General features: G+C 41.2%; 1 protein-coding gene across 2 annotated transcripts in view; it reads left to right on the top strand.

Moving 5' to 3' along the window:
• The first annotated feature begins 2,614 nt into the window (after positions 1 to 2,614).
• Positions 2,615 to 25,974, top strand: part of Rabep1 (rabaptin, RAB GTPase binding effector protein 1) — a 100,139-nt gene continuing 76,779 nt past the window's right edge. The window contains exon 1 of one of the 2 annotated variants that reach the window (XM_085695224.2): positions 2,615 to 2,833. In XM_085695224.2, the coding sequence (XP_085551350.1) occupies positions 2,800 to 2,833 (34 nt within the window). In that variant the 5' untranslated portion in view covers positions 2,615 to 2,799. The remainder of the gene's footprint in view (positions 2,834 to 25,974) is intronic. The other variant, XM_085695223.2, reaches the window with a different exon arrangement.

The following is a 25,974-nucleotide window of genomic DNA, read 5'->3' as shown; positions in this document are numbered from 1 at the left end:
AAGTTTGAGGCCAACCAGGAATACCGTTTTGCTGTTTCAAAAACCAAAACCAAACCAAACAAAACAAAAATCATCTCTGTTGACAAACATTTGGGTCATTTATTTATTTGGTGTACAATGAAACATACTTCTGTGAATATTCTTGTACATGTCTTATACATTATACAATCTTATACAATTGGGTTCACATGCAATATAATTGACAAGTAATTATTTCATAATTCCCTTCGACAACAAGAATGACAACTTTTGTAGCAATGAAGGCTTTGAGCATATATTAGTTTTCTCTAGAACCTGTCTTTTTTAAAAAACTTTATTTAACTTTATTTCATGCACATTGGTATAATAATGTCAGATTCTATTTATTTATTTATTTATTTTTCATGTATACAACATTCTGTCTGTGTGTATGCCTGCAGGCCAGAAGAGGGCACCAGACCCCATTACAGATGGTTGTGAACCACCATATGGTTGCTGGGAATTGAACTCAGGACCTTTTGAAAGAGCAGGCAATGCTCTTAACCTCTGAGCCATCTCTCCAGCCCCGTCAGATTCTCTTGAACTGAATTTACAGACAGCTGCGAGCTGCCATGTGGATGCATGGGAATTGAACCCGGGTCCTCTGGAGGAGCAGTCAGTGCTCTAAACCACTGAGCCATCTCTCCAACCCTAGAACCTGTCTTTAAAAAACACAGAGAGAAGCCAGGCGGTGGTGTGCACACCTTTAATCCCAGCACTCGGGAGACAGGAGCAGGTGGATCTCTGTGGGTTTGAGGCCAACCTGGTCTACAAGAGCTAGTTCCAGGACCAGTTTCAAAGGTACAGAGAAACCCTGTCTGGAAAAACAAAAATACTAAAAACAAAACAAAACCAGAGAGAGAGATGACTATGAAAGATAAGTAACTCTTGATCCTCTGAGCTGATTTCAGAATTGCCTTTTCGGCTTTTGACACAGGGGGCTCTAGGTGTCCAGTCCAGATGTCTGATCACTTCTGAGTGAACTTGGTCTCACTCAGTGGAAGGAGCCCCATCTGCAGAGGACACCAGCACCTGCTATCTTCACGGCTCCTGCCTTCTATTAGTCATTGCCACAGGACAGAGTGCCCTATTCAGGCTAAAGGTCTTCCTGCTGAGCAAGGATTTGCTCACCCAGGAACGTCAGATATGAGGGAATGGGTGGAGCCAGGCTTTGTTTGCTCTGCCAAAGGTACATCCGTCATATGGGGATGTTAATTATCTAAGAGTTGGCATATATCACCTCTCCCTTAATGTTAGTGGGGCCTCAGGCAAAAGTACAAATAGATAAAGAACCGTGAACCTTACTAGAGTCCAGCCTTTTACTTTGACTCACGCAGATTATTACGTTTTGAATGGAGACCTTTGCAAAGACCCAAGAGCAGACTTGAATTTAGCATTCCTAGGATCAAAATAAAGAAGAAGAAAAGAAAAAGAGTAGGACTTGGCGGTCCAGTCCTGAAACCCCAGCTTCTCAGAAGGCTGAAGCGGGAGGGTTGAAAATTCAAGGCCAACCTGGGCAATTTAAGGAGACTGAGATTCAAAACAAGAAAAAAAAATAGAACAAGAGCTATTGCTATAGCTGAATGGTGGAGTGCTTGCCTACTAACTTAAGGTTAAATCCCCGCGACTGCAGGAGAGAAAACTAAAGACACAGAATAGCACAGATCCCTGGACTTCGGGGTACGTGCACTTGAATTCGATGCTGAGAGGAGCTCTGGCTACTGGCCCCTAGCTTGACTTCTTTCCTCACCTGTCTGGCACCACGAAGGATCTGTGGACATGCGCAGAGCAGCTCAAATGTCTGAGCGCTATGCCACCTCCTCCGAATACAGCTGCCCTTTGGCACTCTGGGAAATGTCTACACTGTCTTATAGGAAAAGGAGAGACCAAAGCTTTGGCCATGCGGGGAAGGAATTCTGGGCTCACAGAAAGATAGGAGGACTTGGTCTTGAAGTGCCAGACTATGTGGACTCCTTAGACAGGCAGCAAGGTCTGAGCAGGGCTGGAGGAATCTTTAAAGAATGGAGCCTAGGACTGGCTCTCTTGCCCTGGCATACGGACAGTACTTTCTGTGTGTAATTTCTCCTCTCCAGTCACGAGCGCAAGCACTGCGTCTGCCTATATTTCCAGAAGCTTCCCTGGTCTGGGCACATAAAAGTCAGACATAGTGGCTTGATGGAAAGTACACTGGCTTGCACATCAGACCTGGGGTCCAGGCCAAGTTCTGGCCATCACAATTCTTCCTACTTTATTGCCTCATTTAAGCTTTTCTTAGCTACTGTGCTGTATCAAGGTTGTGAGGTTAAGGGACTCACTCTCTCAAGGTCACACAGCTAGAAGAAGCAGCGGCTGGGCTCGCGAGCTGGGTTCTGGGAGCCAGGAGCTTCAAGAGTCCTTGCCTTTCCCGCCACCAGCCTTCTCCACGCCTAGCTCTCCTCATCAGCTTCCCTCTGATGTTCAGTCCCCGAACCCCCCCACCCCGTCTCCCTCCCTCCCTCTCGAGGCCCCTCCCCTCCCCTTAGGCCAACGTCACGTGCCGCCCCATCCCCCCGCGCCTGCGCACTGCTTATTTCCCGCTGTCAGGATGAGGAGGCGGAGGTCGGCGCTCCGGTCCGTCTCTGCCCGGGGCTGTGGCGGCGCCGGCGGCTCCAGCCTTAGCGGTTCCTCCCTGGGCGGCGGCGGCCGCGGCTCGGTCGACGCCTCCTCCGCCAGCTGAGCCCGCGGCAGCCCGGGACTCCGCTTCCCCGCCCATCCCCGTTTCCCTGAGGCCGCCTCCTGGCCATGGCGCAGCCGGGCCCGGCTCCCCAGCCTGACGGTGAGGCGCCCACCATGGCGGGCGCGGCCTGCCCTGCCCGGCGCGGCGTCGCGGGGGCCCTTGGGGCCGGAAGGGCACGCGCGCGGGCCCAGGGGTGACCCGCGAGGCCGGAGGCGGGAGCGCGCGGGCGGCGCGGGCCTGGGCAGCCCGGCTGGGGAGGGGGCGGGAGGTGCGGGCGCGGGCGACCGCGGGGAAGGGCGTGGGGAGCCGGCGAGGGAGCGCGGAGAGGAAGGTGCCGTGGGATTAACACGTGGGTTGCGCCCGTGGGGAGGATGGCAAGCGAGAACATGTGTGCTATATTCGTTGAAAATAAAATAAAATAAAAAAAAGCGAGCCCTCAGCGCTGGAGTGGCGGTGTACCCTCTCGCCCCACCTCCGCCCCCGCCTCCTCAGGCCACGCTCCAGCGCTCTTTGCACCGGGTTCTGTGACTCCTAAAAGTAACTGGGATCGGTAACGATTTGGTAGCCTTCTTTGAGTGGTAGTGTAGCTTAATGGTAAGCCCGGGCACATTTCTTAGTCTCTTAGGACCTCACTTTCTGACGCACGAGGAGTACTTGTTTCATGCCTCTTTATCGGGAAAAATGGGCAAGCCGGGGGCCATGCGATAAAGATGGCAACATTCATCTGTAAAAGGATAGCTTAGTATTATTTTGATAGTGTTAGAAATGAAAACGGTGCTCGAGAAAGCCAAAGTCGAGGAATCAGTCTTTTTCTCCATTTCTTCTCTTCCTTTCAAGCGACGGGGGTCTCAATTCGTTGACCATGCTGGCCTGAAACTCCTGAGCTATCCTCCTGCCTCAGTAGTGGTGACTTACAGGTGCAGGACAAACTGTCTTTTAATAGTGTCCATATATTTTTGGAAGGGAAACAAGGCCTTGCCCTAAATAAGCCATAATGATTGTTAGAACCCTTCCTGACCTTTCAGCGGACTGAGCTGTGCTTCGGAGTTTTGGCCACATTGTTTCAGATTTTTTATTTTTAATTTCTCAACATGGAGTTATGTTTGGAAAGAAAGAATGTGCTTGGTCCTTGACAAGATTTTCTGTATCCAGTTGAGAAAGTTCTTTCAGGTGTATTTCTCTAGTTGGCCTTTGTGCTTAGGGATAGGTGCTTGGACACAGGAAGTACTTCATTTGGCCTTTCCCAAGAGTAGTCTCTTGAAGTAACGTTTTGTGGAAATCTTTCTGTTAGTTCTTGTCGTGGGGGGGACTGGAAACAATGTTATCAGATTTTAAGGCTCTCGCTGCTCTCTGGGAAGTGTGCTCCTAAACTTATTAGCCTCTAGTTTGGGGTTTTGTTAGTTGCCTAAGGGGTGATGTCCAGCCTGGACTTTAATTCGCTTGGTGTTTTATTCCAGTAGAAGAGAAGAGGTGGTGGGCTGTCAAGAAACAGGGATGCTTTTTGGATCTTCTTTTAATTCTCACCTTTTGTATTTGGTGTCAGGGAAGAAAACTTTCCCAACCCTCTTTGTTACTGCAGACAGAGGCAGAATACAGAGAAAACTCTGGCTTCTGGTAGGTGTGCTTAACTGGCTGCTGCCTTCTTTTGCCTGCCATGGACAACTCAGGTGACATGAGTCTAGACTCCACATTTCCTGCCTCTTTTAAGATAGAAAATGGTCTTCCCTGCAAATAGGCAGAAGTGACTAAACACTTCCCAGCATCGAGGAAAACATTAGCATTGAGGAATCTCATATTCTCAATTCTTGCTATTCTCAGTTCAGGGTTATTACCTATTTTTCAAGTTTACATTGTAATTTTTTATGGTAAATTAATGTAAACAGGTGACCGTAACTATCGTTCTCAAAGGGAGATAGAATTTGGTATGTTTGAGTTCCTTGTGTCAGTGTATACTTACAAGTTCATCTTGGGGAGTTAGTTTTTTTCTTTAGTTGGATTTATGGTGATAACTTTAATTAAAAGCACGTTTGAATTTCAGTCTCTACAAAGGAGTTGGAGAATTCCTTGTGTCAAACTGACATTAAACTCAACTATTTAGTCTTGGTCTTTAGTTTTCTTTCCTGCCATCTCAGTAACAGTTGCTGACTCTTTTTCTTTTGACATACTTGACTTGTTTTTCATGATGATATGGTATATTAGGAGTAGATTTGTATGTAATTGGCAAGATGTGATATAGCATTTACATTTTTTCTTATTTTGTAATTTTTGAAAGTTTTGGTGTTTTGATGGTGCATTTCAATAAACCAGTGTCAATTGATTAAATATTTTCCCTTGAAAATTCAAATTCAAGTGTAAAAATTTTCAGACTTCAGTTGAAGCTAAACTATATCTTAGAAGCATTTGTCCTGATTTTGCTTTATTAAAATTAAATTTTTAAAAATTACCTTTATTTGTGTGTGTTTGTGTATGTATACTTGCCACAAGGTCAGAGACAACTTGTAGGAGTTGGTTCTGTCTTTTCATTATGTGGTTTTTGAGGTTGACAGGCTTGACTGCAGTCACATTTACTGAGTGATGTTACTGACCCCTTTATTTTGTTTTTATATAATCTTTCTGTTTAAAAATTATATGTTAGAAAAAAGGATTTTGAATGTTTTCCCATAAAGAACTGATAAGTATTTGAGGATATAGATATGCTTAACTTTCTTAACACATTTTATAATATATGTTAGCTTCAAAACATTGCAAAGCCTGCCCCCTTTGATGCTTTTATTTTATTTTTTTAAATTTATTTTTATGTGTTTGGGTGTTTTGCGTGCATGTTTGTGCACCATGTGCTCGTCTGAGGCCTTTGGAGTCAGAAAAGGGTGCCTTATTAAAAGTCTATTCCATCACGTGTGTAGCATGCATGATGAATTTTCTTGTTTTTATTCATTATTATTTTAATGATTTTTGCTATTTTATGTGTGCTTGTATTTTGTCTGCATGTATGTCTGTCCCTGGTACCCACAGAAGCCAGAAGAGGGAATTGGATCCCTGGAACTGGAGTTACAGGTGGTTGTGAGCCACCATGTGAGTACTGGGTATTGAACCCAGGTCCTCTGGAAGAATAATCAGTTCTCTTAATTGTTGAGCTATCTCTCCAACCCCTATTTTTATTTTTATTGAGACAAGGTTCCAGTCTAGCCAAACTGGCCTCCAATTCATGATATTCTGCTGTATCCTCTGGAGTATTGGGATGTCAGGCATGAGACACCCTGCCTGGCTATGTATTTCCACTGATGCGCTGGTTGGTTGCTAATCTCTTCATTTTATAAGCAGTGCTAAGATGGTGTACTTTTTTTCTCCTGGGGTTTGAATCCAGTACCTTGTACATGCTAAGCAAGCACTGTATCACTGAGCTATAGCTCTAGTTTCTTTTACCTCTTGAGACAAGGCCTTACTCTAACACAGCAGTCCTTGAACTAAGATCCTCCAGCCTTAGCTTCCTTAGCAGCTGCAATTGCAGGCCTAAACCACTGGCACTCTTGCATTTTTATCTGTGAGACTGCTGAGTTAAAAGGATACGTCTTGACGGATTTAAATGTTAAAGCTGCTGCTAGTTTAAGCTAAAAAAAAAAAAGTATCAATTTACATACCTGCCAAGGTATATGAGAAGGTAGATTTCCATCATTAAAAGCTCTGGATGGCTGTTACACTCTCCTGCTAGGTAGTGAAAGTTAGTCTTGGATTCACTGCGTGGCTCTGGTTTACCTCAAGCTAACAGTAGTCCCACCTCATGTCCTAAATGCTGGGATTACAAGTATGCCTACCATACCTGAGGTGTTCTTTAGTTAACATTTTGATGCCTAGACTATGCTAACCCCTGTTAGTCTCTAAGAAATACAAAGATAAGTCAAACCAGATCCAGTCTCTGTTCCTAGGTAGTCATTTAGACATTAATTAGATTATTCCACAGACGGGTGTAAAAGCATTTATTCAACTATTACTAATGTGTACTACTTGTCGGGCACAATTCTGGTAATTATAATCCATCAGTGAGCATGACAGGTAATAAACAGCCCTGCCTTAATGAAAGGAATCAGGTACTGAACATACACAGGTTATATACATTCTTAGCCAGTAAGTGCTCTTTAAAACAGCAGAGCAGGGTCCTAGAAAGCATTGGGATTGTTTTATTTATTTATTTATCTTGATTACTTAAGTGTATATGTACTTGTGGGGTAGGTTAGGTTCCCAGAAGCCAGAAGAGGGTGTTAGATTCCCAAGAGTAAGAGTTACAATTTGTACTACCTGGTGTGGAGGGTAGGAACTAACCTTGGTTCCTCTGCAAGAGTTACAAGTGATCTTAACTGCTAAGCCTTCTCACTAGCCCTGGGGTTGGTTTTAAATGAATTGTCGGAATAGTGATTTCTGATACAGATATTCCTATTCCGATACAGATAAAATTTATTCAGAGACCTGAAGGACGAAGTGGAATTAGCCAAGAGGCAAAGCTTCGGGAGGACATATCTAGCATACTGAAGAGGCAGCTGTGGCTGGAGTGGTGTTAGCAGAGTGAGGATGAGCCAATCACAGAGATAGGGGAGGGTGATTTTGTAGGGCCGCAAAAACATTTTAAAGATCGGCTTTCACTCTAAAAATGAGCAAGTGAATTAATCCATTTCACTAGGGGAAAACATTGAAAAGGTTTTAAGCAGAAGAGTGATATGGTTGGTCCTAACAAGAAAGGTGCTGGGCTTGATAGCTCAAGCCTGTAATCCCAGCACTAGAAGACTGAAGCAGAGGCTTGCTGCAATGTTTGAGGCCAGCCTGGGCTACAGAGGGAGAACCTGCCTCAAAAAACTGAAAGCAACATCCTACAAACAAATAAACAAAAGCTACAAACAAACAAACCCACATTGCTTTGGTTGTTGGATTGGCACTAGGATTTAAGGGAGGCCTGGATCCAGGAAAAGGTGGAGTCTGGACTAAGATGATTGATGGAAACTTTTTTTTTTTTTGAGATAATAGCCTGAGGGTTTTGCTGATGGCATTGGATATTTGACAACTGATAGAGGAGTCAAGGAATCCCAAAATTCTGCCTGAGGACCTGTCGGGGCAAACAGTACTACACATTTCAGGCATTTGGCCATTTAGAGGAGGTGGTCCTGGTGTTCCTGTCTGCTGGAGCAGGAGTCCCTCTCGGAGCAAGCAGAGAGAAGGTTGAGGTGTTAGTGGTCTCATCTTTAGAGATGAAAGAGATAACCTTTGAAGGGTTTGAAGCAGGTAGATGACAAACGGTGACTTTAAAAAGTAGATTGATTCTCTTGTTCCTTTTCATGGAGCTGTGGAATGAGCCCAGGCTCTTTGTATATACCAGGTAAGTGTTCCATCCCTGAGCCTTAGTGATTATATTGTTTTCAGGTAGGGCATGTTTATATTACTTAACTTAATTTTTTATTACTTTATTTAATGGTTTGGGGTATGTGTGCTCATAGAACAGTGCTTCTGAGGTGTCAAAGACAGTTTGTGAGAGGTGGTTTTCTCTTCTGTTTCTTCATGGGTTCTAGGGATCAGATTCAGCTAACTCCCTAGGCTTGTGTGGCTAGCCACTTCATTCACTGAACTGGCTGACTGGCCCTCGTTGACTAAGTTCTTGTTGTGAATTGACTATTATATCATCTTTCCCATTGACTTACCCTTGCCAGTTATTTTTTTTCCTGCGTGTGTGGTGTATATGTTTTTGTGTATTTGCAGGTGCATGCACTCATGTGCATGGATGTCAGAGTTTGACATTAGATGTCTTTTTAAGCCTTTCTCATTTTATGAGGCAGGGTCCCTTACTGAACTTGACACTTGCTGGTTACAACTGAGCAGCTGGTTACAGCTGAAATTGGCGAGATTTTCTTGTCAGCAAGCCCCAGAGATCCTGCTGTCTTTGTTTCCCGAGAGCTGGGGTTATAGATGTGTTTCTCTGGCTTGCTTTTTGTGTGGATGATGGGGAATTGAACTCAGGTCCTTCTGCTTGTGTGGCAAAATAACGACTGAACAATCTCAGCTTTCTTTTCTTGTTAAATTAGAGGAGTGCTCTATAAACTGTACTAGATTTTTGCTATGTATTAGATATTTTGTTTTCCTAGTTTGTTATTTACCTACCTTTTTAAAAAAATTGTACAAAAAGCAATTTTTTTGCAATTGACCTTTTTGTTGTAATTTTGTTTGTTTGTTTTTTGTTTTTGAGACAGGGTTTCTCTGTGTACCTTTGACTGTCCTGGAACTCACTCTGTAGACCAGGCTGGCCTCAAACTCACAGAGATTCCCCTGCCTCTGCTTCCCAAGTGCTGGGATTAAAGGCATGCGCCATCATGCCCATCTCTGTTCTTTTTTTCTTTTTATTTATTTTTTAAAATTTATTTATTTATTATGTATACAATATTCTGTCTGCATGTATGCCTGCAGGCCAGAAGAGGACACTAGACCTCATTACAGATGTTTGTGAGCCACCATATGGTTGCTGGGAATTGAACTCAGGACCTTTGGAAGAGCAGGCAATGCTTTTAATCGCTGAGTCATCTCTCCAGTTCCTTTTTTCTTTTTTTAAAGTTTATGATCTTAAGGTTTCTGGTTTAGAAGGATCTTCCCACCTCCTATTTCTCAATATTTTTATAGTCTCTCTTGTTTCTTTTCCCCCAAGACAGTGTTTCTCTGTGTACGCACGTCTGTCCTGGAACTCACTCTGTAGACCAGACTGACTTTGAATTCAAAACTGAAATCCACCTGCCTGTGCCTTCCAAACTCTGGGGTTAAAAGTGTGTGCCACCATCACCAGGTACATGTTTTTCTTCAATACATCTGGATTTCATTTTAAAATTTAAAGGGAAAGTTTAATATAAAGAGTTAATAGACCACCTACTAGGACAAAAGGAAACTTAGACACAAGCAGTTTCTGCTTCCAGGGCTGAGGCCAAATAGACAGGGAAGGAATCCAACTCAGTTCCTGTGCAAGAGCAGTGAATACTCTTGAGCCATTTTCCCAGCCTGATAGACTGACTCTTCATGTATAGTCATTAGATTGAGTTTAATCTTTATAAGAATACCTGTAAACTTTTATTGTTTATTTTTGTGTAGTACAATTGTGTCAGTTAATGGTGTGTTGGGGAATATAAAGATGAATGATAGATAGCTTGCCTTCTACACGTTGTTCATTTAGTGAGGGAATAGCCTTGAACTTTGAGGATGCCCAGCAAGAAAACAGATGGTGGTATTTTTTTAAAATTTTTTTATTGAGCTATATATTTGTCTCTGCTCCCCTCCCTTTCTTTCCCCTCCCCTTCTGCCCTCTCCCATGGTCCCCATGTGCCCAATTTACTCAGAAGATTCTTGTCTTTTTCTACTTCCCATGTAGATTAGATTCATGTATGTCTCTCTTAGGGTCCTCTTTGTTGTCTAGTTCTCTGGGATTGTGAATTGCAGGCTGGTTTTTCTTTATGTCTAAAAGCCACTTTATGTGTGAGTACATAAGATATTTGTCTTTCTGTGTCTGGGTTACCTCATATATATATATATATATATATATATATATATATATATATATATATATATATAGGCATTTTTGATTGGTAGTCTACTTTCTGTTCCTTCTGGAGAAGAAAACTTGCCACCTCCTAATTTTAACTGGATGTGTATTTTATTTTTCTTTTAACTAAAGTAGGGTTTGCCATAGTATAACTAACTGCTTTAGTTTTGTTTGCTAGGATCCCCCAGAGGAAATCCCAAGCATTTTTTTTAACATGTCAGCCTGAAACAATTTGATGGTAATGTTGTGTTCTTTTTAAGTATTTGGTTTACTGCTTTTATTACATGACTAGAATCTACTTACCATTCTTTAGATTCTTTTTCAGGCAAATTCCAGTTAGTGACTTTTATTGGAACCTGGAACCTGGTATTCTCTAGATATACTTAACATATGGAAAATAGTAGAAAATCACACAACTATATCCAAAAGGAATCCTAGAGAGTAATCATCATTCTCAGTTTACAAATGAGGCTGAGGACTAAAGAGATGACGTCACTTGTACTGTAGCAATCAGTGTTGGAACTTGGAAGTTGAGCTGTCACTTGTCTTCTGAGTATTGCTTCTTTTATAAAAAATAAACCTTATTCAGAAGCCTCATTCTTATGTTTCCTGAAAATAATCATCAAATTGAGAGGAGCTGAACACATTGGAGAGTCTTGATAATCAATCCCCCCACCGCCACCACACCCATAGGGTTTCTCTCTGTAGCCCTGATTGCACTGAAACTTGAGAGTCACCTGTTTCGGACTCTGCAGTGCTGGGATTAGAGGCATATGCCACTACACCCAGCCCAATACTTTTATTTTGTTGTTATATTTTTGAGACACATTTCTCTGTGTAGCCTTTGTTGTCCTGGAACTCATTCTGTAAACTAGGCTAGCCTTGAACTCACAGAGATCTGCCTGCTCTGCCTCCTGAGTGCTGGAGTTAAAGACTTGTGCCACCACCACCTGGCTACTTTCATTTCTGAAACAATTTGTTGATAATGGGTGTTGCAGATGTTACAGAATACTTTTTTTTTTGTTGTTGTTGTTTCTTGAGACAGGGTTTTGCTGTAGTTTTAGAGCCTGGCCTGGAACTAGCTCTTGGAGACCAGGCTAGCCTCGAACTCACAGAGATCTACCTACCTCTGCCTCCCGGGTGCTGGGATTAAAGGTGTGCACCACCACCGCCTGGCTCTAGAATACTTCTTTAACATACAAGTTGGTGAATACAAATACCATGAAGAAGAGGCAGCTTGTCTGAGTGATGGTGGTATTTCCAGCATAATATTTGTCCTAGAGTAAATGTGAACAATAGATATTTTTTGAAAAAAAAACTGACATGAAAGCAGGCAGTTATGATAATGCCTCATTTTCTCATTCAAATATTTCTCAATATTTTAATTAGACATAGTAGAGACATCTTGTACCATTCAGAAAGTTAGATAACACAGACCCTCCACTCAGTATATCCTATTCATATTGGAGAGAATGGTACATGAATACAGCCTTGAGAGTTATAAAGAATTTTTGATAAATGGAGAAGTAAGTTCATGGATGCTGCAATTTACCAAAATTGAATTATGGAGAACTGTCCAGTAATGAGTAAGATTAAATAAGTAAAAGTTTGTCGTAGAGTAAGCCCAGGGTCTGAGACTTCACTGATGAGTTCCGTCAAGTATCTAAAAGACTAATACCAGTTCTGCAAAAACTCTCTAAAAATTTGGAAAGGAGAAAGGACTCCAAGTTTGCTCTTCAGTGCCTGAATTACTTTGATACCTAAACCAGACATGGATACAAGGAAAAGCTGGGTTGGTGCTGCGTGTCTGTAATGCCCACACTTAGGCAGAGGTAGATGGATCCCTGTGAGTTCAAAGGTAATATAGTGAAGTCCTGTCTCAAAAAATAAAACAAGACAAAAAACTAAACTATTACTCTTGAACACAGATGCAGAAATCTTCATTAAGCTATTGAGCAAAATCCAGTTGCATATTTAAAAAGATGATTCACCATGGTAAAGTGGGATTCATTCAGAAATGCAAGGATGGTTCAACACATGTAAATATGGGTGATCATATCAAGAGAATAATGACAAAACCGTAGGGTGATTATTTTAAGAGATACAGGAAAAGAATTTGATAAAAGTCAATATCCCTTGGCAAAAACTCAACAAATTAGATATAGAATTAATAGCATAATAACTACGAATTTTGACAAAATCCACAACTAACATCCTGAATGGGAAACCATTAAAATTGGAAAAAGACAGTGATGGCCATTTTATCACTTCTGTTTGATAGAGAAAGGCAAGTCCTAATCAGAGCAGTTAGGTAAGAGAAATCTATAAAAGGTGTCCAGATTGAGAAGGTAGAAGTTAAACTGTCTGACTCGGATATAAAACATCCCAGAGTAATTTGGCTCCCCAAATAGCAATACTCAAAGGTAGAGCTTTGTAGGAAACGATCAGATCATAAGGGTTTGCCTTTATCAGTTACTCTACTGAAGTTCACAATTTATGAAATTATTGGGAGGTGGAGAACTAGGAGATGAGGCCTAGTTGGAAGAAACAGGTCACTGAGAGCACGCCTCTGGAAGTTATGTCTCAGGCTTCCTGAGCCAAGGAGTTATTACCTCCTGGTGCTATAGAAGTGAGCAGCTCTCTCCCATCATGCCATGTGCCAGAGTACCATGGCCTGAAACCTGAAGCTGTGAGCCCAAATCAATCTATATGACAGTTCCCCTCAGGTAGTTGTCACACTGGCAGAAACTGAGCATATTTAGAAAACTCTGAAGAGGACACAAACACATATACAGTGAGAACAAATTCATGTGGAGGATATAAAATCATCATAATAGAAGTGAAGGTAGGGAGCTAGCTCAATGATACAGCATGTGCAGTTGAGTGAATGTAGATTTAACCTCTAACACTGCAAAAATCAGTGAATAGGAAAGAAAAAAAAACTTCTTACCCTAGAGAAACAAACAAAAAACCCTGTTGTATTTTTATGTACTACCCTCTATCTTGAAAAAAAAAACAATTTTCACTTATAATAGCTATAGAAGATAATAATAGCAACTGAGAGTGGTGGTGCACGCCTTTAATCCCAGCACTCAGGAGGCAGAGGCAGGCGGAACTCTGAGTTGGAGGCCAGCCTGGTCTACAAGAGCTAGTTCCAGGACAGGCTCCAAAACTACAGAGAAACTGTCTCAAAAAACAAAAACAAAACAAAAAAAGATAATAGGAGCAAAGGAGGGGAGGTATCTCAAAACTAAAAATTACAGAACTTTTATGAAAGAGAGTACAAATAAATGAGAGTATCCAGTGTTCATGAGTTGGAAGGATTAACACTGTTGAAAATGTCCCCATTTAAAAACAAAAACAATAAAAATTCTGGCAGTGGTGGTACACACCTTCAATCCCAGCTCTTGGGAGGCAGAGGCAGGTGAATCTCTGAGTTCAAGGCCAGCCCTGGTCTACAGGATAGCCAATGCTACTTACTTAGAGAAACCTTATCTTGGAAAACAAAAACAAACAACTTTGTCTACACTGCTGGAAGCTTCTAGTTATTCTTTGTAGCCATCAAAATACCAATGGTGTTCATTAGAGAAATAAGACGTTCATTAGAGAAATAAATGTGAAGTCTCTGAGTTGTCAGTCGGTCTTGAGTAAAAAGAAAATCAGCATCTTCTTACCTGATTTCAAAATATACTACATATTGCCACTTTACAGTGGTTGTTCTTAAGGCTATTTCCCACAGCCTAAAGAGATGGCCACACCTACCTGTAGCTCTCTGGGAAAGAGCTAAGAAGCAATCTGTACCGTGACTTGACAGCTCTTCATTTACTTCTGATTCTTTCATGCTCTTTGTCACGTGACCCGTGTTGAACTAAATCATGTCATGTAGCACTCCCACCAGCCTCTAAAATGTATGTATATTAAACAAGGCAGGCATCTCTTTGTTCAGGGGTTTCTCTGGAGACTCTTATCAGTGGGTCTAGCTAGAGAAGTTCTTTGACTTCTACCCCATACTCCTATCCATTTCTTATTCTGTTTGAGGGGAGGGCGTTGAGACAGGGTTTCCCCATTTAATCCTGGCTGTTCTGGAACTCACTCCATGTAGACCAGACTGTCCTTGAAAGTTCTAAGTTTAAAGGCGTGCACCACTGCCACCTGGCCCTCTTACTTTTTTTTTTTTCTTTTTTAAGATTTTTTTCCATGTTTGTGCTCATGCATGTAGTGCTGGATTCTCTGAAGCTGGAGTTAACAGGTGGTTGTGAGGTGCTAGACATAGGTGCTGGGACCTGAACTTGGGTCCTCTGGAAGAGCAGCATGTGCTCTTTAACAAACTTTTTTTTTTTTTAATGTGTATTGGTGTTTTTCTTGCATGAGGGTGTCAGATACCCTGTAACTGGAGTTACAGGCAGTTGTGAGCTACTGTGTAGGTGTTGGGAATTGAAACCTTGGTCCTCTGGAAGAGCAGCCAGTGCTCTTAACTGCTGAGCCATCTTTCCTGCTCTCTTCTTAATGAACCTTTTCTCCAGGAATTAAAGGGAAATTTTCTTTCTTTTAAGGCCCTGTCATGACCTCTTGCATAGTTTGAACCCTTTCCCTTCTAATGGGCTTCCTACTACCTTGAGGCCAGATCATGAACTGGAGGCCCTTTCTCCTAATAAACCTCATTCCTTAAGGGTAATTATATGTCATCTTCCTGGACCATCTGCTGCCACTCCAGTATTATACTTAACATTATAAAACTATTGTAATTAAATCAGCATGGGACTAGTGCAAAAACACCCATAGGCTTGGGGTGAATGTAGGTTCTTGCCTAGCATGTGCAAGGAGTTGGGTTCAATCCCCAGCACCAGAACACACAACAAACCAGACACAAATCGATCCATATTCTTAAATCCATACTATTATAGCCACTAAGGTGGTAAGAACATAACGATGGCCAGGCAGTGGTGGCGTACGCCTTTAATCTCTGTGATTTTGAGGCCAGCCTGGTCTACAGAGTGAGTTCAAGGACTGGCACCATAGCTACTGTCTAGAAAAACCACACACACACACACACACACACACACACACACACACACAAACCAAAAAACAAAGACAAAAACAGAAAAACCCTCAAAAAAAACCCCAAAAAACAACATAACAATGAACAAAAGATGGTGTTGCTTCAATAGAAGTTAGAGGCAACTGTATATCCTTATGCCGAGGAAAAATTAGATACTTATGTCACACCATAAAGAAAAATAAACGAAAAGTAGATCAAAGACCTAAATGTAAGACAAAGTTATGAAACTGCTACAAGAAAACTTAGGAGAAAATACCCACATTTGTCTGGGCAATGATTTGTTTGGGATATAACCTCAAAAGCACAGGCAATGAAAGCAAAAGCAGGTAAATGAGATTACACCTAACTAAAAAGCTATAAAGCTATGCAGCAGAGGAAATCAGTAGAGTGAAGAAGGAAGCTTACAGATGGGAGACAATATCCAGAAGTGATGCAATTGGTTGAACATTAATACTCCCCATATATAAGGAGCTTGTAACATGAGGGCTGGCTTGTTGGGGTTTCTATCCCACCCAGTACCCCACAACCGGCAAGTTCCAAAGGAAAATCAATCACACAGAGATCTCTATAAGTTATAAAGCTGATTGGCCCATTAGGTCATGCTTCTTATTAGTCCTTGTAACTTATATTAATTCATTATCATTATCTAAAGGTATGGCTCAGTACCTTTCTCAGCTGGTCAGGTTACATGCTGCCTCTTCGGTGGTCTACGCAGGAGTGGCAGAGGAAGCTTCCTGCCTCTCAGAATACTCCCAGTCTCTTTGCTCCACCCCTACTTCCTGTCTGGCTTTCCCCGCCTATACTGCCTGCCTGACAAATCAGCGTTTTATTAAAATATGATTGACAGAATACAGACAATTCTCCCACACCAGGAGCTTAGTAGTAAGAAAACAACCTAATTAAAAAAGGACAAAATATTTGAACAGACTTTTCTTAAAAGAATACATACAAGTGACTGATGAAAAAATTCTTTGTATCACTAGTCAAGGAATACAAAGATAAAAACATAGTGAGATAACACTTCACTTTAGTTAGGATGACAGTTCATAAAAAGACAAACAGTTAATAAGTTAAGTTATAAGAGCTAGTTAGTAACAAGCGTAAGCAATGACTGAGCTTTTATAATTAATAAGAAATCTCCATGTGACTATTTGGGAGCTGGCTGGCTGAACAGAAATGTCTGCCTACACCCAGTGGCTCACAACTGTCTGTAGTTCCAGTTTCAGAGGTTTTCATGCCTACTTCTGGCTCCTTGGGCACCAGGCATACATATGGTTCACATACATACACACATAGAAATTAAAAAGCTATAAGCTACTAGATTATTATGTCATTATTTCCATCTTTTGTTTGCTAAAACTTGACCTCACTAAGTTGTCTAGGCTAGTTTCTGAGTACAGGAGTCAAGTGATCCTTCTGCCTTACCCTACCATGTGTTGGGGCAACAGGTGCTTGCTAGTATACCCATTTGTGAATATTTTTAAAATGAATCATTCATTTTTGTTGATACACTGTAATTTAGAAAGATTTCCCTTCGTGGTAGTTGTGCCTCACAGTTCTGTAGTGAGTATCCCTGTGCACTGCTTGTCTTTGCTTGTCTTTGAGTGACATTTCTGTTGTGCACATTTAAACATTTTAATGTAAGTACCAAGTTTTTATTTTATTTCATTTTTTTGTTTTGAGGCAGGGTTTCTTTCTGTAGCCCTGCCTATTCTGGAACTTGCTCCGTAGACCAGGCTGACCTAGAACTCACAGACATCTGCCTGCCTCTGCCTTCTGAGAGCTATGATTAAAGGCGTGGACCACATGGCTAAGTACCAAGTTTTTTCCCAGGAAGGTCTGGCACTTAGGGTGTGAAGTGTTTGTAGCCATGTATAACATTGAACCTGAGTCTATTTCTGTGTGGAGAAATTGACCTTTGTTATGTGCAACAAGAACAGCAAACTTTTCTGCCAGCTTGTTTTTTTGACTTAGATGTATTGGTATTTGGGAGCATTTTCAATTTTATGTGATTTGATTTTCAGTGTTTTTCTTTGGGGCATCAAAGTTTATGTTCTCTCTGCTATTTTCTATTGTTTATTTTTAAATATTTGATTATTGAGATTTTATTTTGATGTAAGGAATCAGATAAGTGGCTAGATATTGTTTTTTCATCATATAGGATTAATTCAGTATTCAGTTGATGATACTGTAATCATGTGCACAGTTACATTTATTGTTTTTCTCTATTTCGTAATGTTTTAGTATTAAAAGAGCCAAAAATTCTTAATCATTCTTTGAAGTTTTCTTGGCTATTTTTGAGTATTTATTTATTCAGATAAAGTTCAGTGTGAATTCATATGTTTTTACCTGCTATGTCCTTCTTATCAAAGACAAGACTTTAAGACACTGGAACCCTACCTTTGACTCCTAGTAATGTGTATAAGAAGGAAAACATGTTTTCATTGGGTTATTAACGTAGGACAATAAATAAATTTGTGTGTGTGTGTGTGTGTGTGTGTGTTTGTTCAAGATTTTATTTTTTTATTTCATGTTTATCTGTGTCTGTACACATGAAAGTGTAGGTGCCCGTGGAGGTCAGAAGACAGCATTGATTCCAGAGAGCTGGAGTTAAGTTAAAGGAGGTTGTGAGCCACCAGACATGGGTGCTAAGAACTGAGCTCCTGTCCTCTGCAAGGGCAGTGTGCTCTTTTGACTGCTGAGCCATTTCTCCAACCCTTGCATCTTTACAGTTACTATATTAATATAAGTGTATTAATTATATTAAGTAATCCTTCAATCTCTCTCTCTCTCTCTCTCTCTCTCTCTCTCTCTCTCTGTCTCTCTCTTTCTCTGTCTCTCACACAAATTTGTGTGTGTGTGTGTGTGTGTGTGTGTGTGTGTGTGTGTGGTTTTTCAAGACAGAGTTTCTTGAAACAGTCCTGGCTGTCCTGTCATGTGCTTTGTAGACCAGGCTGGCCTTGAACTCACAGAGATCTGCCTGTTCTGCCTCCCTAGTGCTGGGACTAAAGGTGTGTACCACCACTGCCCGGCTTCTTTAATCTTTTTAAAAGTGGCATTATTCCTGCTTCTGAGTTGAATAAATGAAAGCTGAGTAGAAGCTGGGCTTGGTGGCACACGCCTCTAATCACAACACTCTGGAGGCAGAGGCAGGTGGATCTCTGTGAGTCTGAGACCAGCCTGGTCTACAAAGTGAGTTCCAGAACAGTCATGGCTACACAGAGAAACCCTGTCTTGAAAAACACTCCTCCCCCAATACTTGAGACTCAGATTCCTGTGAGTTTTCATTTCATTGCCCATTGTGTCTGTTTTAGTTGAGTAAATTTCACTGGCCTTTAAAAACAGACATTGTCTATTTGCTTTCTTTCTTTGTAAATTATATCTGTTTCTCTACATTCAGAAGATAGAGTCCTTTATTTTTGTTTGTTATAGATCTTTCAGGTTTATTCTTTGCTCTTTTTTCAGGGATGGGGTAGTAGGTGATACTGGACATTGACTCTAGGGCCTTGCACACTCCAGCATGTCTGTGTTCTACCACTGAGCTGTTGTGGACTCCATTTTTCCCCTCACAGTCTGTTTGCCACCAGGGGCAGAAACGGGACAGGCTTTGTAAGGCCTGTGAGCATGGTGGAAATAGCCTTCTGGGAGACAACTCCAGCGAGGTGTTAAACTTTATTCCAGAATGTGGGGAGGTATAAAGGATGGAACAGTGGCTAGGACATCATCTAATTTGCATTAAACAGCACGTTCCTATTATAAAGTAGTGCTAGTCTGATTGCCGTATGGGCAGCAGGGGGAATGGTTCTGCAGGGGTCAAGGGTCACACAAGATGCGTCAGGTATTGGGACCTAGAGACATTCTCCTGATAAGGTCAGGTTGAGAGCAGGGCACTGAGCTTGGAGAGAGCTGCCAGGTCACGGTGGACTGCAACCTCTGACCAGCAGGGCCTCCCAACAAACTTTATCCTCAACGTGGCTTTCATAGAAGGAAATGTAAGACTTCATTTGAACTGATGCCGGTGATGCTTTTTACACCTCTAAAGACTCATTTCTCAAAACATTAGATACCCTGCCCATCCATTTTCTTTTTTGAGTGTATAAGCTGATTTTATAAAAAGTAGTGGTTAAGTTTCAGTATTCTTTTAAAAATTTTTATTTCTTTTTTATGTGTTTGGTCAAAAGTGAGACCCCAGCCCCATGACACCCCTATATCCAAGGACTGTGGGATGTTTGGTCAAAAAGAACCCAAGCCAGACGGTGGTGGCGCACGCCTTTAATCCCAGCACTTGGGAGGCAGAGGTAGGCGGATCTCTGTGAGTTCCAGGACAGACTCCAAACTACAGAGAAAAAAAAAACAACAACATAAAATGGGAGGAACCCAGCCCCTGACACCCCTATATCCAAAAGCTGGGGTGTTTGGGTTGGAAGCATCACCCCAGCCCCTGGCAATCATCCTTGGGGTGCCAATGGAGTAGGAAGCTCCATTTCAAGTCCCCTCCCCTGGGAATCGCCTTGCTTTGGACTCCTCCTCAGGGGAAAGCATGCCAAGCAGTGACCCCCTCCCCAGGGAGGGTCAGGACCACTCCCACTGGCTATTTAGGCTGCTGCCCTGTAAAGGAACGTGGTCTCCCCCACCCATGCTTTCCGGGCCACCCGGGAGCGCTGCATTAAATGTGGGCATCTTTTATTCGTTCTAATTTGATCTGATTGGAATTATTTGCGTTGGCGGAGAGGCTCGTCTTAAGAAATATACCTAACAATATGTGTGCATATTTAGTCTGCTTGTTTGTATGTGAGCCTGTGGAAAGAGGCCAGCGGATCCCCTGGAGCTGGAGTTATTGATGGTTGTAAACAACCATGTAGTTGCTGGGAATAAAACCCAGGACTTCTGGAAGAGCAGCCAGTGCTCTGAACTGCTGAGCCATCTCTTCAGCTCCAGTTTTTCAGTGTTCTTTTTCTTATTTTGAGATAGGATCTTGCTGTATAGTAGCCATGGCTGGTGTAGTGCTGCTCACTGTGTAGACCGGGCCACATCAAGCTTGTAACGCTTCTTTCCCTGCCTCTGTGAAGTGCTGAGTTTGCAGGTATATGGCATCATGACTGGCTAATATTTTAATTCTCAGATTATTTTTTTACTTTCTGGTTTTTTGAGACAGTGTCTCTTTACATAACCCTGGCTGTTACGGAACTCCTGTAGACCAGACTGGCCTTGAACTCAGAGATTTTCCTGCCTCTTCCTCCCAGGTACTGGAATTAAAGACTTGCACCATTATGCCCAACCTTACTTTTATTCTTAAGTTTTTTTCTATGTGTGTTGTTTTTAAGGTGAGATTTTTCTGTGTCTTTTATTTAATATTTTTCTTTTCTAAAATATTTAATAATTTTAGATAATTTTTTTTGTTGTTCATGGGAAACAAAATGAAGAAATGCATTATTATATGTATGTATATATGTATGTACATACGTATATATGTGTGTATATATATATATACACACACATTTGTGTATATATATATATTAACTATGTGTATGTGTGTATTTCTATTAGTTGTTTTGTGTGTTCTGTAGTTCTGGTGGTAAAACCAAGGACTCACATGTGCTAGGCAAGTCCTCTATTCCTGGGTTGGGGTCCCCCCATTATTGCATTTTTACTTTTTCAGTCAGCAGTGATGGTTTATCATGGAACTGCTGATTCTCCTGCCTCAACCTTCCAAGTGCCATACAGTTGAGTCTGATTTATTCTTTTGTTACCAGTTAGTAACACTACCGTCTGAGATAAATTGGAAATACGACTGCTAGTGATTTAAAATGGGAAGGGTTCAGTTCTGGGTGCATGCGTGAAGAAGTCTGTCTTCTCAGGCATGTCAGGGATCCACACTCGTGTTTTCTACTCGTTTGTTTACTGCTGGTTTTTTTTTTCCATCATGTAGATTCAGTTTTGATTTCTTTTGTGGGTATATTTGTTTTTTTAGTTCTTTTTCTATGTACTTCATTACATTTGCCAACTTCAGGTGTGTGAATCATCCTATTTGGTAATTCTATTTTTCTAAAAAGAAATTTCCTTAATGATTTTACTTTCCTTTATGATTTATGGAGCTATCATACATATCTTTGAATTGTTCAACAAAATGAGTTACATTAATGGCTTTCCTGATGTTCGACAACTTCAGTGTATCTGAGATAAACTCTCGATGGTGTGATGTTTGCTAGTCTACATTTGATTTGCTAATATTGAAATCCTTGCAGATGCATTTTTAGAGATTGGCATAGTTTTTTCACTTTTCTATTTCATTAGATTTTGTTACCATGATTATACAAATGTGGTAAAAATAAATTGGAATTTACTCCATTTGTATTAGTATAGGAAATACTTCTTTCCTTTCCTTTCCCTTCCTTCTCAGTTTTTCGAGACAGGGTTTCTCTGTGTAGCCCTGGCTGTCATGGAACTCGCTTTGTAGACCAGGCTGGCCTCGAACTCACAGAGATCCTTCTGCCTCTGCCTACTGAGTGTTGGGATTAAAGGTGTGCGCCACCACCATCCAGCTCCTACTTGTTTCTTTTTGATTGGTAGAATTTGTTGTGTTCACATTCAGGTTTTATATTGAATATGTAGGTAGTATATATTATGAATTTTCTGTTGGTAGACGTTACAGATCCTTATCCATGGAGGAGTGCATTCTAAGACCCCAGATGGATCTAAATCATGAGTTATAAACTGGGAGGTGGTGGCACATGCCTTTAATCCCAGCACTTGGAAGGCAGAGGCAGAGGCAGACGGAGCTCTGTGAGTCGAGGCCAGCCTGGTCTACAAGAGCTAGCTAGTTCCAGGACAGGCTCCAAAGCTACAGAGAAATCCTGTCTCGAAAAACCAATAAATAAATAAATAAATAAATAAATAAATAAATAAACATGAGTAATAATGAGTCCAATAAAGTCTCTGTAGTCTCTGTTTCTTTTCACTTATGCATATATACCTATGTTAAAATACTGATTAGGCACAGTATGAGGTTAATAGTAAGTGATTATAAAACAACAATTATATAGTATAATAATTGGGTAAATGTAATAGTTGGGTCAATGTGGTCTCTAGCTCTCTCAAAATATCTTGTTGTAATCTTTTGCCTAAAGGCAGCATTTTACTACTTCCCTTTAGCTGTCATAAATTGCTAACATATTACTTTTTGCTTTGACACCTTTATGAAGTAAAGTAGGGGCTATATGAGCAGAAGCATGTGATAATAGCTACCCAAGTAACATATGGGTAGCATACAGCATGTGGATATGGGGGACAAAGATGATGCACATCCTGGGTAGGCCGGAGTGGGAGGGTGTGAGTTCTTTATGCTACTCAAAGAGTTTACAGTTTAAAACTCAGGAGTTGTTTCTGGTGTTTTCTATATGATTCTTTGACCACTGGTACTGGAAACTTTGGGAAGTGAGACTGTAAACAAAGGAGGGTATTAGTACTTCTGGAATGATATCTTTACATGCATATCCATGATCTCTTCCCTAGGACAAATTCCTAGTGGAGAAATTGCCTAGTATTTAAGACTTATTGATTACCACATAGCCATTTGCCTTGAAATGTACCCTAGAAGGGTAGATTGTACTAACATTAGTTCTCGCTTTCAGAGATGAAAGCCAGCTTGTAAGGTAGAACTGAGCCTTAGATTTGTATTCACTCCCAGAGCTTGTTTCTTTAACTATTTTGCTATACCTAATAAATATGGGATTCTTTGTTTGTTTAGTTTGAGAAGGGGATCTCATTATGTATCCCTGACTGGCCTGGAGCAAGCTATGTAGTAAGCAAGGCTAGCCTTAAACTTACAGAGACCCGTCTGCTTCTGCCTTCTGAGTGCTGGACTTAAAGGTATGCACCACCAATGCCCAACAAATAGGTGATTCTTAATTGTTAATGCCTGTTATAATCATCATCTTTTGTAGTGCTGAGATTTTCCCTACCCAGAAAATGTTAACATATGTGTTCTCTCCTTGAAACTTCTTTAGTTCTCATGTTCCATCCTTAGATAAATCTTCACCTACATGTAGGCAGGATGGTAACTATTTATCACAATTCTAATCTCTCTCTACCTATGACCTTGATAGTTCTGAAAAGTTCATAAATAATGGATTCAATTTCCTTGTAAATAAAATATAACCTTTGTGTTATTATTATTTATTTATGAACTTCTGATAAGTAATTCCTAATGTAGAATTGATACTACAGTGTAGCCTTGCTAAAGCACAAATGTAGAGAGAATAAAAATGTCATTTTGCATTTTCTGTGTTAGCTGCATATAGGGAAATTGATTTGTCTTACAATTTAATCAGACATGGTTCTGAAGAGTAGCTTATGTTGCAGCAGGCTTTTGCTCTTGTAAATGGTAGTAACTTCAGATTATCCTAAACCAATTATTTTATATTAAAGGAATTGATATGAGATAGTTTTTTAATAACAATTCTCCTTTATGAATTGTGTATCTAGAATGATGGAGAATTGATGTTATGTGAGTACATTGTTTTTTAGCTGGTTTAAACTTAAATCCTCAAACACAAATAATGAGACATAAAAATAATTAGCCTTAAACTAATGTATTTAATCCCAGCACTCAGGAGACAGAGGCAGGTAGATCTCTGAGTTTTAGGACAACTAGGGCCTGAAAGCCATCTCAAAGCTAAACCAAACTAGCAAAAAAGTGAAAGACATTAATATGTAGATGTGCCACCTTCCACATGCCATGGTTGCTGATGTCTAGGATTTCATTTATAAGACTTGCCCCCTCTTGGATTGTAAATATGATGATGATGATGATGATGATGTGCACCTTGGCGCACATGTAGGAGTTGAAGACAGCTTTTGGGAGTCGGTGCTCTTACTACACCCTCCTGAAGCAGGGCCCCTCTTGCTTCTGCTGCTCTGTGTACTCTATCTGGTTGGTTAGTGTGCTTCCAGCCCATTTTCCTGTTTTCGTCTCTCAAATTAGGAGTGCTGAGATTATGGATACAAACAACCACATCTGATTTTCTGGGTTCCAGAGATCAGACTTAGGTTGTCAGGCTTGTGTGGCAAGCACTTTTATCCCCTGAGCTCTCAGCCCTTTCCTGGATTTTTATTTTTAAATATGTGTGCATGTGAATATCATTCTCTGTAATGCTGTCTGCCTTCTTTGATACAGGATCTCTCTTTGACTCGGAGCTCACCAGCTAGGCTAGCCAGTACTGAGTTCAAGGATCCTCCTGTCTTTGCCTCCCCAGCTTTTGGCACACCACCCTGTCTTACTGTTTTCATGGGTAAACTTCCAGATATATTGTGAGAGCCTAGAGGCTTGTTAGCAAGTTGGGCTGTCTCATCTGAGAGAGGTACAAGCCCTTGGACATGTATTTCTGTCCATTGAGTGAAGTTTTGAGGTCATGCTAGTGTAGAAGAAGCAGGCTGAGCTGGCCAGCAGACCAGGTGCAGGCATTTGTCACCATCATAGATATCGATAGCCAAGGAAAGCTACCATTTCTGAGGGGCCATCTTGGCTAGTCTCCCCTTTGTCCTTTCATAAAGAGACTTTGGAGGGTTATGACCTGTGTGTCTCATATTGCCTTATGCGAAGGTAACAGCCTGGTGCAGCTCTGCTGCTGTACTGCACCTCTGTTCCCGGAGGCACTGGCGTCATTCAGACGTCGAGTTCCAGGAGCTGCTGCTGCCACCTGGTGTTGACAACTGTTACATGAGCGTCAAGGAGGAGCTATGCTCACTGCTACCAGCCTCTTTACCAAGTCTCCCATGGTCAGGAATTCATGACCATTTTGTAAAAATGCGTACCAGAGCCCCTGTGCAGAGGATCCAGGTTCAGTTACTGTAAACAACATAGGCGTTGCTTTATTTGTCTTCAAATGTTTAAGTTTCTGGTTCTTTTATGCAGGTGCCAGAGATTTGAACTCAGGTCCTCATGCTTGTGTACCAAGTACTTTTACCTATGAGCCATCTTCCCCTCTCCCAAGATTTTGTTTGTTTGAGACAGGGTACCAAAATATAGCTCGAGGTGGAATGGACTTTTTGAGCTTTCCTCAGCCTTCTTAGTGGTAGACTTAACCGTGATTAGCTAACACAGGGTTTTTTCTTAATTGTTTTTTTTTCTTTTTGACATAGTCTCTTATAATTCATGCTGGTCTTAAACTTGCTGCACAGACAAGGCTAGTCTTGGATTTGTACTTCTGCGTTCACTTCCCAAGCACTGGGATTACAGGCTTCTGCCTCCATGCTCAGTATCTTGGGTTTTGGAAACATCCAGGGATGAGTACATGGTAGGCATGCACTCTGCTAACGGAGCTATACCTTTAACCCAACATAGGAGCTTTATTTTTTATTTATTTTTATGTTGCTTATTTGCTTTAATTTTGTTTTTTTTCCAGACAGGGTTTATCTATGTATCTGTTCTGGAACTTGCTTTGTAGACCAAGCTGACCTTGAACTCACAGAGATCCATCTGCCTCTGCCTTCCAAGTGCTGGGATTAAAGGTGTGCGCCGCCACCACCTGGCTTATTATTATTATTATTATTATTTTTAGATTTACTTATTTTATGTGTTTGAATTTTTTGCTTGCATGTGTGTATGTGCACCCTGTATGTGCC

The sequence above is a fragment of the Myodes glareolus genome, chromosome 9 (assembly GCF_982192425.1).
Source record: "Myodes glareolus chromosome 9, mMyoGla1.1, whole genome shotgun sequence".
In the NCBI taxonomy this organism is placed as follows: domain Eukaryota; kingdom Metazoa; phylum Chordata; class Mammalia; order Rodentia; family Cricetidae; genus Myodes; species Myodes glareolus.
Note: the sequence above shows the minus strand (reverse complement) of the source record. Positions and strands in the feature narration are given on the sequence as shown.